Consider the following 12,965-nt stretch of genomic DNA (forward strand, 5'->3'; position numbering starts at 1 on the left):
CCAAGGCTCTAGGCACACAGGGTAGCCTGAAGGCAAGCAGAGGGACTTGCCAAGCTGTTTTCCTGGCTGAGTGGGGTAGCTTGGGGCAGGCCTGCTTCCAGGAAGGGAAGCTCCCATGGAAAGCTGCAAATGTGTGCAGTCCTTGGCAGGTGGGGGTGGGGGTGGGGCTAGAGCAAGAGAAAGAGGAGGCGTCTGGCAGAAACAAGAAGTCCTCTGCTAGCCCAGCCTTGGTCACAGAGGGCTGAAGCCAGCAGAGCCAGGAGGCCAAACACAGGCATGCAAGTGAGCAAGCAGGCCCTGTCTTTCTCCTTAGCCTCCATCCCTGAGTATTGGACCCGACACACTGTCTAGGACTCAGATGGCCTTTCCTACTTCCCTGCTCAAGCCAACAGGGTTCCTTGGCCTAGAATGCCCCTCCCTGGTATAAATCCTCTCGCCTCTAGACAGCCCAGGCAGAGTGGGGCATGCCCAGGCCCCCATAGACACCCCAATGTCTGGCTGTACCGGGCATCACAGAGCTCTAAATGTGGCACTGCCAGGGAGGTGGGGTGGCGGTCCCCCTGGCCAACTCAGGCTGGGAAATTCAGGTCACAGCCAAGCTCTTATCATGCCCATGTCCTTTTGCCTTCTGGCCACATGCTGCCCCACAGACACCTCAAGTTGGGGCAGGCTCCCAGCCCCACAAAGCTACTCAAGACAACTCTGCTGTCACTAACTTCCTGCCCGGGGACCACATGGCCTCCTCTCACCCTGGGACTCACTTCCTGTTGATTGCCAGCTCCATAGCAGAGAGAGCCAGGAGTACCTGCCCTGACACCCATGCTGATCAAGCATCCCTTCCAGGCCCACCCTGGAGGACCCTAGGTTGCAACAGTGTAAGGCCCACACCCCTTCCAGAGGTGGGTAAATGAGGAGAAGGAAGTGCTCTCTACAGATCTCCCTCCAGGGTTAGCTCAGCATGCTGAAATCCCCGCCTTGCCCCCCTAGTCCTCACCTCCTCTCTTCCCAACCAGGCCACCCTCTCTGGTTCTAGATAAGCCTGTGTAGGCCAAAGCTCTGGGATCAGGGGAACTGCTGACTCCCACTCAGGCCAGCCCTTGATCCAACTTAACCCCCAAGAGCCCTCCCACCCTGGGGCACCTGGCTGGCTCAGTATGGGAAAGCATGCAACTCTTGAGCTCCGGGTTGAAAGTTCAAGCCCCGCATTGGGTATAGAGATTACTTAAAAATAAAATCTCTTTTTTAAAAAAGGCATACCCCCACCTCTGCCCTGCCCCAGCCAGTAGTGGACCCTCACTGGCTCCCTCTCTGGGGCCCAGGCAGCTGAGCAGTTGAATCCACCTATAAGAAACCACTGAGAGGAAGGAAGGAGGTTCACAGGCAGATGGCCTGAAGTGGCTGTCCGAATCTCTGAGAGAGGCTGGGGGCACCTGAAAGGGGCACCTTTGATGAGAAGAACAGCCTAATCCACACCTGGAAGCCCCTCGGAGAGCCAGGCCTGCACCCTTCTGCCCCTACCTCCATGCCCTCCTCTCAGCCACCTTTTGTCCCCCATCACCCTTGGCTTGTCCATTCCTGGAGGCAGGGACTTTGCTTTATCAGGCTGGACTCAGCAGGTGCAGGGCACAGGGTGGGCACTCAGTACCCATAACTGATTCCTGAATGCCAAGCCTAGGTTAAGACTCAGAACATCCTGCTCATGTGCATAGACAGAGTTTCAAACTAGCTGCATGTTACATGTAACTGCTTAAAATTCTGTTTTCATTTGCTTTTATTTGACAGTTGCCTTGAAAGGAGACAGGGCATACCCTGAGATACTCATTTTTCCTCGTGGGGGAAGGGGGAGGGGAAGCAGCAGAAGCCCCTGGTTCTTTCAGAAGCCACCACCAGCAGCTGAAGGTGACAATTTCAACTTCCTCTGCTTCTCACCTGTGGAGCTGAGGGGAGGGAGCAGAGAGGTAGATGAATGGGAATGGCAGGCTGTGCATGCCCCTCTCTCCCCGGGAGGTGGGGCTAAGGAGTCGGGGCAACAGATTTGGGGGCAACAGATTTGGGTAAAGCCATGGCTTATTCCAAGCTGAGGAAGGCAGTGGCTCTCCACTTGGTAATGTGTCTGAGACACCTCTGGAGGTCACGCTGGGGTGGGGAGGCCTGCTGGCTTCCAGTGGGTAGGGGTCAGGGATGCTGCCGAAAAGTGTGCAAGAACAGGGCGGAAGCCACAACAAAGAATTATTTGGCCCAAAATGTCAATAATGCTGCTGTTGAAACTCCCCCCACCGCCCCCTGCGCTGAGGGTTGGGGCACTGACCAGAGACTGCCTTTCTCTAAGAACCTTTAAAAAATAAAAAAAAAAAAACTTTAAAAAATATTGTGGTAAAATATACATAATATTTACCATTTTAACCATTTCCACATGTACAATTGAGTAGCATCATGCACGTCCGCGTTGTATGACCAGTACCACCATCCATCTTCAGAACTTTTTAGTCACCTGAGACTGAAATTCTGTCCCCACGAAATATTAACTCCCCATTCCCCCGGCCCCCCCAGTCACCACTGTTCTACTTTCTGTCTTCTCAGGAACATTTTCAAGTCTTCCTGGCTGTCTCTCTCTCTCACACACACACACTCACACACACACACAGAGACACAGGAACACAAACACACACTCACCCCTGGGAGGCATTTGTGCTAGGCCTTGCCCCCAGGCCGCAGGCCTCCCCAGTCCCCTCAGCCCCTCCCCAGTGCAGGAGTGGGGATAAAGTCCACCCCAGTGGTCACGGAACCCCCAGCCCACTGCAGGCACGGCTTGTTTACAGAGCTCTTCACACCCTATCTCATTATAGCACTCCTCTGCTGCACCTCATTATTCATTGTGTGTCTCCCTCCCAGACGCATGAGATTTACTTTACTTATTTTTTTTATTTGTCTCCCTTCCAACCATTCCACCTACAGCTCCCCAGCACAAAGCACAGCACGCAGCATAAATACACGTATACAATTAATAAACGTAATTATCACAATTGTCTTGACGTGGGGTATTACCCTCACTCTTCTGGAGGAAAAAGGCTCCAAGGCTTGCCTCCAGTCACACCACCTTCTAAGTGGTAAAGCTTCCAGAATGACCCAGGTACAAGAGAGGCATTGGAAAGCCGCTCCCCCTTTGGGTTGAGTCTCTGGAAAAACCCAACCTCAAATCCCCAGGGTTCCCAGGAGGAAAAGGAGGCTTTGATGTGCCTAAGCAGGGCCAGGGAAAGGCCGCTGGCTGTTTCCCTGGCAGCAGCCACGGCGGCCGGCGAGGAAGTAACCCTCCTCAGTGAACCTGTCCGGGCCCCAGCCCCTGTCCTCCCCCTGCTCTGCTGGAAGTCTGGAGCAGACCCCAGAACTCCCACCCCTCCCTCTCCAGGTGAGGCCTGGCCTTCCAAGGCCGGGCAGAGGGCTGAGGCTCCAAATAAGGAAGTGACTTTTGAGAGGCCGTTTATTAGAATAATAATATTTACACACAAAAAATTAATACCTGGCAAATAAGAGACGAGGGAAAAGGACATAGAGGAGACAAGGCCCAGACACCATGGACAGAAAAGTCCACTCGCCGGGGGCGGCCGGGGCATGGGGAGCAGCTGCGCGCAGGCTCACCTGGGCCCAGGTGTGGAGGGGGCAGGCCCAGGGCCCGGCCTCTCCGACCGGAAGCCCCTGGAGGTCCGAGCCGGCGTGCGGCGTGAGGGGCGTGCGGGGCTGGCTCCGGGCACCTGGCTCGCTCTGCCCCGCCCCACCGGTGGCCAGGGGCTGCGGCTGGAGGGGGCCTTCTGGGGAAGGAGGCCGGGGAAGGAGGCCCAGCGGCCGGCAGATGTGAGGCGGCCCCTCCCCTCCCATGTTACCGCCATTGTGCTTTTAAGGCCCTTGGCAGCACTGAGCTCCGTGCCAGCCGGGAACCCTGGCATCCGGCCAGCCTTGGCCTCTTGATTAAAGACACACAGTCACACGCACAGACACACAAGGGGTGCGCCCCCTCCCGGAGACACAGCCCGGGAGATGTGCAGGGATGCGGCAAAGTGACATCAACAAAAACACGTAAACAGTCCCCCTCTCCTCACAACTGCAGGCCCATCAGCCCCCTGACCGAGCCCTGGATTTTTCCCAGGTTGACTCTAGCTTCAGGAAACAGCAGGCCAGCCTGTCCCACAAGCACTGGCACTGGGCCCATGCTCCCCCCTCCCCTCTGCTCCAGGCCTTCCTGCAGCCCCTTCTGCTGGCAGCCCTGGATCTGACTGGCCGGAAGTAGCCTTGAGGCAGGGAGAACAGGAGAGGTCCACCCGGTGCCAACTCCCGAGAGAGGTCCTCAAAGCCTTCCTGCTCGGCTTTCCTAGGGTGAATGAAGTCAGGCTCCAAAAACTTTGGAACTAGGACTCTGACTCCTCCGATTTCCTTTTCCCTGGTGGAGCAGCTAAAAGAGCCACCAGGGGGACTAAGGGACAGTAGGACCAGAAGCCAAGGAAGGCCAACTTTGGAAAGCCTGGGCATGCCCTCCGGGCCTCACCATTTAGGCTGATAAGCTGCCTTCCCTTCCTCCTCCCAGAGATCTCTCTACTATGGGTGCCTGTGTCAGAGACAGACGGACGGACAGACACTAATTCTAGGAGACAACTTCAGGGCCCAGCAGAGCCTTAGAGGTAACACAGTCAGTGCCCCTGCTGGCCATGGCAAGTGGATGCAAGAGCGAACATGCCTGGTGGTGGCCAAGCCACTTGGGGTTCCGCTTCCGGCAGGGACACCTGTCCACCTGGAAGAGGGCCTGGCTGTGCTCTTTGAAGTCAACCTCAAAGGATTTCAGGATGAGCTGGAGGCTCCCTCTAAAAAGCCATTATGTATAGAAGATCCATATATTTAAGTAAATCTCTTTTGAAGTCATTTCTATTTTCAACCTCTACAGTCCATGGCTGGGGTTTGGTAAGAAGGAAACCCACCATGGGAAACGGGGCCTTCTTTTCTATGCTTCACGTACCTTTCTAAAGCTTCAAATGGGTATCTCTTCCCCTCACTGCCGCCACCGCACCCCCATGGGGGTACACTCCCCCTGCCCCACCCCACAATGTGATTTCATAGCTTTAATCACATCCCCTCTAGCCTTTGTCTCTCCAGACCAGGGAGCCATAATCTCTCTTGTCTGTCCTCGCTTGGCACCACTGCCTTCCCCTTGATCAAGCTAGCTGCCCTGCTCTGGAGCTTTTCCAGTTGGGTTCTATCTTTCTCAAGGTGGCAGGACCGAAGGGCACCCAATTCTCTAGGCAAGGATGATGAAAGAAAAGCAGCTTTAGCAGCTCTGTCCAGATGCAGTGCCGGCGAGTCTCCGCCTCACAGGAGGGGCGCAGGTGCAGCTCAGGCTCTACAGAAGCCCACGGAGGCCAGACCCGGGGGAGCACGTGACTTTCTCTGGAGGTGGCCCTGGACTGTGTGAGTCCAGGAAAGGGAACAGGGAGGGATGAAAAACAACAAGGATTTTTGGAAAAACAACATGGAGATTCTGGGATTTCACTGAGATGCTTCCCCTCTAAGACCAGTTATCTACAGTGGCCTCCACAAGGGCCCCTGCCAAATCTGCTCTCTTCCAGAAGTCTCCGTCTCTGACAGTAACACTGACGTCAGCCCTGGGGCCTGTAACATCTTCTTTTTCCCCTGGCTCTCCCTGGTCCGCAGGGGCCGGCGGTAAGGGCCCAGCCAATTCTGTCCCCGGCTGCCTCCCCCTAGCAGGCTCTGGGGGTGTTTTCTGGCACCATCTCACCCCACCTGACCCCACCCTCCTATCTCCCTGCATCCTCTCGTGCTCAACCCACCATGCTCACAGATGCCAGGGCCAGCTTCCCAAAACATGACCCCAATCGCTTCACGCCCCCCGACCCCCTCAAAAATCTTCCAGATACACACGTTTTTGAGAGGATAAACACCTCAGGCCGCCAGCAAACACCCTCTCCAACCAAGGTCCAATGTGTTCGTACACGAAGCCCTTAGGCACTCAGCCACACCAGTAAGCGCACGGTTCTCCTTTGGCGCACATTCCTCCCTCCACACCTTTGTTCAGGAAGGTTCTGGGTAGGAAAGTCTCCCACTTTTCCCTGGATTTCTAAACATTAACTCCCTTCCCTCCCAGACCCAACCCGAACCCCTTCCCGCCACCCCCCCAACCCCCGCCAATGTATCTCTGGCACTTGAAGACCAGACCTCTAGCCAGGCTCTCAGGACCAGATGCCACTGGTGAGTGCTGCTTTGACCAATCAGGTGCAGGAATGGGCAGATGAATCCGCAGGGCATAGTTACCAGAGAGGTCTCTAACCTCCTAAGATGTGTGACAGATCTGTTCTCCTCACACCTTCAAAAACATGAGCAGAGGGGCGCCTTGCAGGGAGAGGAGCCTCTGAGGGGGCTGGTGGCTAGGACTGGGAGATATTCTTTCTGAAAGTTTTGTGCATAAAAACCAGGGGGCACCTAGTCACTGAATCAAGGTTCCAGGGATTGCTGAAGGAACCATTCCGACCTGGACACAAAGAGGGGATTTGAGCTCTGTCTTAACCAGGAGACAAGACAAAAGTTGCTATTAGGTTGGCAAATGAGCCAATACTGCAAACTCCCAACAGCTGAGTCAAACTGTCCCCAGCTGGCTTAAGCTGCAGTTGAATGGCTCCCTAACTTCCCAGTTTATACCCCAAGTCTTCTGCTCCGAAGAGGGGGGCGGCTTTGTCCTCTTGAACTCATTTGGGCACTGTGACAGAGGCTTAGCCTCCAATGTGGAGTGAGTAATGCTGGCTTTGGACTGGCCTGGCTGAGCTCAGCCCCTTCTCCCAGCCCCAGCCCCCCTTCCCCCTCCCCCTCCGGGTTATTCTTAGCAAGAGGTGACCTCAGAATGCTCCCACTGAGCAAAAATAACCCTGGAGGAAGTTGGTGGGTATAAATCTTCAATGAATAAATACATATAGCTAGTAAACAGGGTATGGAGCCCCAAAGGGCTGGTCACCCTCCAGGGTCCAGTGGGCAAGGGCAGCAACCGTCCCTCCTGATGCCCCAGCTGTAACCAGCATGAAAGACAAAGGTGGTCGCAGGGCTTGCCGGGCCTGGTGACGCCCTCACTTGTTACGTCCTCAGAAGCTGCTGGACAGGAAGACGCCTCTTTCTCCCACCCCGACGCTCACACCCACAAACAGGCTCACACTCTCCGGCCAGCAGAAATCAGCCCTGCATGCTGCCGTCCCTCCTCCCCATCGTGGGCACGGGCCAGCCCACAGGCCTTGAGCCCAGGTGCCAGCTCCCTTCCTAGGCCCCGCCCCACCCCGCACTGGCTTCCTGTTCCTGTTGCCTGCTCCACTCAAGCATCCTGGCTCTGAGGCCAGGGCTGCAGCCCAGCGCCACTGCCTGGTTTTAATGGGCCCAACTCTCACACCTCGGACCACGGCCGCCTTCCCCACTTCCCCACAGGCTCCCCGGTACTGAGGTCAATCACCCTCCTCATGGTATATATGAGTTCTGTTTCTCTGTATGCTTGCTTTTTGGACCAGGCCTATACTTCTTTCCAACAGCCCTGCATTCACATGTTAACTTAAAGGGGATTTTGGACACCCAGGCTTCCAGGGCACGTGACTGGAGGGGTGAGGAGGAATGAGCCCTGTGGGCTTTGCAAGCAGGACATGTGGTGTCCAAGCCCCAGTCATCCTCTCTGAACCTTGGTCTCTTCATCTGAATGTGGGCATGGTGATGACAGAGGCCCCACCTACCTCACACAGGGAGGTCATCCTTGCTGAAAGCCTCCTTAGGCAATAAAGTGCTACACAACTCTGAGCCTTTATTCATGGTCTCTGGCTTCAGTGAGGTAGGTAGACAGTGCAATGCAGGGTGGCACGAAACATCAAATCTAGTGGAAGGGACAAGCTTCCTCTGTGTGCTTTTCTAACTATCTGGGGTGAAAGGCCAGGTTTTTGTTTTAGTTTTCTTAGTTCTCAATCCATCAAGAAATGATACTTTGGTAAAATACAAAATTACGCATGTGGATGTGGTGACAGTATCAGATTGACATAAAAGTTTCAAATTACTTATTCTCAGGTCCTTTTATAGGACATGTAACAGTTCAAAAGCCCAGTGCCCTCCAAGCATATGGTAAATGGGCTTATTACCTCTTTTTACTTTTTTAAAAGATTTATTTATTTATTTATTTATTTATTTATTTGACAGAGAAAGAGCACAAGCAGGGGGAGCTGCAGGCAGAGGGAGAGGGAGAAGCAGGCTCCCCGCTGAGCAGGGAGGCCGACACAGGGCTTGATCCCAGGACCCCAAGATCACGACCTGAGCTGAAGGCAGATGCTTAACTGACTGAGCTTCCCAGGCGCCCCCATCTACTCTTTTATTCCCTAGTGTTCGTTTTGATTAATTTTACAAACAGCTCAGAAGGGAGGGTCACAATGGCTGTGGTGGGCTTCACTTGCAGGGCAAGCTCAGAAGGTCTGTGACAGTGGGCAGGGAGACAGAAATGTCCCGGGTTTCTCTGCCCCGGGGGGGGCAGAGAGAAGTTGGGGTTTTTATGACAAAAGCAGTGGACTCTGAGCACCAGAGCAGGGGCAGGAGAGATCATGTGGTGAGGACCCATTCAGATCTCAGTCCCATAAGAAATGGGGTCTCTGAAAATTCTTGGACAGAATCGTCCCGTGGACAGTATTTAGTGTAACACTCGTGGCCCTCCTCTCTCTAGCACACCAGGTTGAAAGGTAAGTCTTATTTACCAGTGTGGTCCCTTCAGCGGGTATCAAGTGTCTGTGGCCGAGGAGTTATAAAGTATATTGGGAGCAGCTGGGGTCTGGTCTGGGTGGGGGTGCAGCCAGGAGGCTGATGCCAGAACACGAATGAGTAGAAGATACCCAGGGACAGACAGGCCTTGGGGACAAAACGAAGAGAGAGAGACAATGATTTCTTAGCATCGGGGCCAGGGGATGGTTAAGGACACTAGAGGCTGTACCTTATGGCTCCCAGGCCAGCACAGGAAATGCACAAATAAAGACCCCAGCCCGAAGCCAGCTCTTACTCTCAGCCTCCCAGCACTCCCCCCTCCATGCCACCTGTCGGGATTTGAGCCAAGCTCCCTCCTCTTTCCAGGCTTAGCTGGATGACACACACTCAGCTGCTTTAAAGCTCCCTGGTCAATCTGTTCCCAGGGCCACAGCTATACCAGGTCCCCAAGAAGCCCTCCGGCTATGTTCCTCTGCTGGGGACAGGAGGCCAGGACAAGCACCTGCTCCACAAGCCAGCCAGACAGCCTAGGAGCCAGGGGACCAGGAGCCAACCTCTAGCGACAGCACCATTGTCCCTCACATGGGCTCCCCTGGGGGCCCAGAGGCCTACTGCCTGGGAAAGCCCATGAGCTCTCTTCTCTGGGGTCAGTCTTTCTGTTCCTCCAGTGGGCTAGGGGGCCCGTTCACAACAGCCACCTCAGCCCTCTTCCTCCCCCATCAGCATTGCCTTCCCCATGCTCTCTCTCCTGTCCTGGGGCCTCTCTTGAGAGTCCAGGGGGCTGCAGGTGTCAGCTAGGGCATGGGCTGGACCACGGCAGACTATGACCTGCACAGGATGTGCAGCACCTCCCGCCAGGGTTCCTCAGAGGCCAAGGCTAGGCTCCTACCTGAAAGGTCTGGTAGACATTGGCCCCACTGGCCCTTGCAAGGGGCAGGTGTATTATACGGCCCACCCTGCACATTTGGATCCCCTTTGCTATTTGCAAAGTATCCCCGGAGGTTGGACAGGACAGATATTACTGGTAGCCGTATTTTCCCAATGAAGCAGCAGAAGTTCAGAGCAGTTCAGTAATTTGCTCAAGGTCACACAGCTGGGAAGCAGCAAATCCAGTGCTGTTTCTTCTATCAAACCGAGGTTGCTATGGCCTCCTAAAATGAAAAGGTTTGGCCGGGCAAGGGCAGGATGGACCTTTGAGAAGCACTGGTTCTCTGGTGCTTGCACACGTTTAATTCCCATGGGCAGCTAGGAGGAATGCAACCTTATAATCTGTCTTTCAGAGGAGGAAGCCAATGTTCAGGCAAGTGACTTCTGCAAGGTCACATGGGTGGTGAGTGGTGGAGCCAGCACTGAAACCCAGGTCTGTTATATTCTGAAGACAGTGTTCTTCCTTCTACACTAGCCCCTATTCCGGGCCAGGGAAGGGGAGGGCATATGACCCTCTGACCCTTCCCCCACTCGGCCTTGCCCCTGCTCCCTCTCATCTGTCCATCTCTGGACACATTTCCACACACCTGTCCCTGACTGCCTTGCACTTTCTGTCCCGGGGGCCTACTCCACCTCTCGGTGATGTGCCCTCCCTCTGGGTCCTAGTGACTCACAGGGATGAGCCAAAGGGTTGCTGGGTCTCTATTTGCTCTAGGTGGTGGCTGTGGTCCCCGGTGCACCTGGATGAGGGGCGGAGCTCTAGCCCACAGATCATGACCACACATGTAGATGGGGAATTACCGGTGGGCTCTGACTCAGCCTGGCTCCCCTTCCCCCTCCCACTCCAGCCTGCACTGGGGCCCTCCACCTTCTCCCACAAGTTGGGGAGGAGGGGGGCACCCTGGGAACCTGGGAGTACAGCCTGGAGTCTGCTGCAAGCTGGAAACTCCTTTGAAGTCCCCTGTTTTATCTTTCAACTTCGTGTGAATTTTTCATTACAGGCCATAAAATATCCATGTTTGCTTTAATATTAAAATGCTTAAAATTACTTACCAATTAAATGACTTAACTTCTGCTTGCCCCCCGCCCCTCCCAACCTTCCAGTAGAACTGGCACTGGTACCCGCAGGTGCAGCCCTCTGGCTGAGAGCCCTCCTACCTCCAGCTGGCACAGCCCTCCCTCCCTCTGCTGTCCCTTTCACTAAGGCCACCATTCACCGTGACTCTCTAGTCCAAAGGAGAAAACCCTGCCCCAATGGGAACATCTCCTTGACAGGCCAGTTACAAATCTGACCTCCTGCTCCCCACTGCCTACTGGCTTGGGCTTTCCCATTCTCAGCTGGAAGGGGCTGAAAGAGAGGAACCAGCTGTCTTCGGGGCTGGCAAGGAACTATCACTCTGCCTCTGAGTCTAAGGCATAGGTAGGCAGGCTTGTTGAGCCCATGGGGTGTACCCTCCAGAGCACTGTTCATCCTGGGCAACCCTGGGGCTCCTCCCAGACTCAGGGCTTATGGCCTCCAGAGGCCTGGGCTTGGGGCCGGCCCCGTAGCACACACTTAAACAGTGTCTCCTTCTCATTCTTTATTCTGAAGGCACCCGCTAGCCTGCTTCTCTCCTCACTTTGATCAGACTCCAAGACACAGGTTCGCCCCTTCCAGGTCCTCAGGTGGGGCTGAGGCCCAGGGTGGGTGTGTGGATGGCAAGGGGAGGGCCCTGGGTGGGCCAGCCAGGGAATGGCAAGTCCCGCTGTCCAAGCCACAGGGCTGGGCTGGTGGAAACCATCAGGCTGTCTTACTGACTCTTCTGGAAGCAGATCTCAGCTCTGCCACAACTCACAGTGCAAGTCCTCTGGTCTCTAGGGGCTTCCAATTCAATGCAGAAAACAGGAAAGTTGTGAGGGTGGTGGTAGGATTCAAAGCCTGGGGAATGTCAGTGAGCTCTGCAGCTGGAGGGGTGCATCGCATTGCCCAGTCTTAATGTCCCCAGGCGCCTGCGGGACACATATCACTGCGTGTAGAGCATGCATGTGTGCACGTGTGTGCATTTGCGTGCTGGAGGGATGCCATGACACTCACCGGGGGGTGCTTGCGCTTCCGCCCAGGCCGCCCCACCTTCCGTGCAGTTGTGCTGGGCTCCTGCCGCTCCTCCTTGCCACGGGCCTCCTCCTGCTCCTCTCCCTCCTGTGGGTACAGACACAGCCTATGAAGCCAGGGCGGGATCCGAGAGTACTCCTCCCCTGTCCCCCCATCCCATGACAGCCACATTTCCAGAGCCATGTCAGGCTGTTCCCCTACCACCCCAGCAGGGGCGACTTTCATCTGTGTCTTGCCTGGTGAAGCTTCAGTCAATAAATAAAACCTTGGGGGACTTCAGGGTAGATGCTGCAAACTTGGCACCGTGCAGCTGTGTCTCCTGGTGGACACATTTTCTCAGCCACAGAATCACAACACATGCTCTGACATAAAGCGTGTCTCTGGATAGGGTTTTATTTATGTGAAACAAATCTTACACAGGTACAAAAATTAAATTAGTTATATATTTAATGGGTCACTTTTATTGAAAAGAGTAAGATCCCCTGAAAAGAATTATTAAATTTAGCAACTGGAAACACATGCAACACTTGGAATGAGGACGGTGGCAAACGATAGAGGACTGTCGCGGCCCCTGAGAATACACCTGCCAGAAGCATTTGCCCCGCATGTCTGTCACCCCACAGGAGCATCTCACAGACATTGTCTGGGGTTTATCTTGATGCCCTCCCTGAATTCACTGAGCCCTGGACCCGAAGTCTCGCGTCGTGACCCACCTCATCCAGCACCTATGAGGGCCGGGCCCTGCAACATTGTCTCCTGGAGCACAGTCAGAAACCTAGAAAGTCCTCCTGCCTCACTGCTCCAGCAGCCCGGCCACAAACCACCCACGGGTCGCTTCTGACTCAGCCGGCTCCAGCATGACTAATCACAAACAGAAACAATGTTGGGGAAGGAGAAAGGGACCCTGACCCAGCAGAGGGACTACAGGCAGCTCTTTGAGCACTGCATGATGTCAGGAGCCAAAGATGGCTTCAAAGTCCTCCCTGGGGAGGATGCCAACCCCGAGCAGCAACTGGTGCCCCAGAAGAGTAAAAGGGAAGGTGTGCGGGTTCCCTGTGGATTTAATCAAGATGTCCCTCAACATCCCACTCAACTTTCATTTTCTGTGATTTCAAAATCGCTTGTGGTTTGCCCGTCTGTGGGCGGGAGGGGAGGGTCCAGGATGGAGAGACAGAGAGTCTAT

At 54.9% G+C, this 12,965-nt stretch overlaps 1 protein-coding gene across 3 annotated transcripts in view; it reads right to left on the minus strand.

Annotated features, from left to right (window-relative positions):
* The window catches only part of DNMT3A (DNA methyltransferase 3 alpha), a 103,709-nt gene that overhangs the window by 51,390 nt on the left and 39,354 nt on the right, over positions 1-12,965 (minus strand). For all 3 annotated transcript variants that reach the window (XM_038560954.1, XM_038560953.1, XM_038560955.1), the window contains exon 3: positions 11,765-11,869. In XM_038560954.1, the coding sequence (XP_038416882.1) occupies positions 11,765-11,869 (105 nt within the window). The remainder of the gene's footprint in view (positions 1-11,764; positions 11,870-12,965) is intronic.

The sequence above is a fragment of the Canis lupus genome, chromosome 17 (assembly GCF_011100685.1).
Source record: "Canis lupus familiaris isolate Mischka breed German Shepherd chromosome 17, alternate assembly UU_Cfam_GSD_1.0, whole genome shotgun sequence".
Classification (NCBI taxonomy): domain Eukaryota; kingdom Metazoa; phylum Chordata; class Mammalia; order Carnivora; family Canidae; genus Canis; species Canis lupus.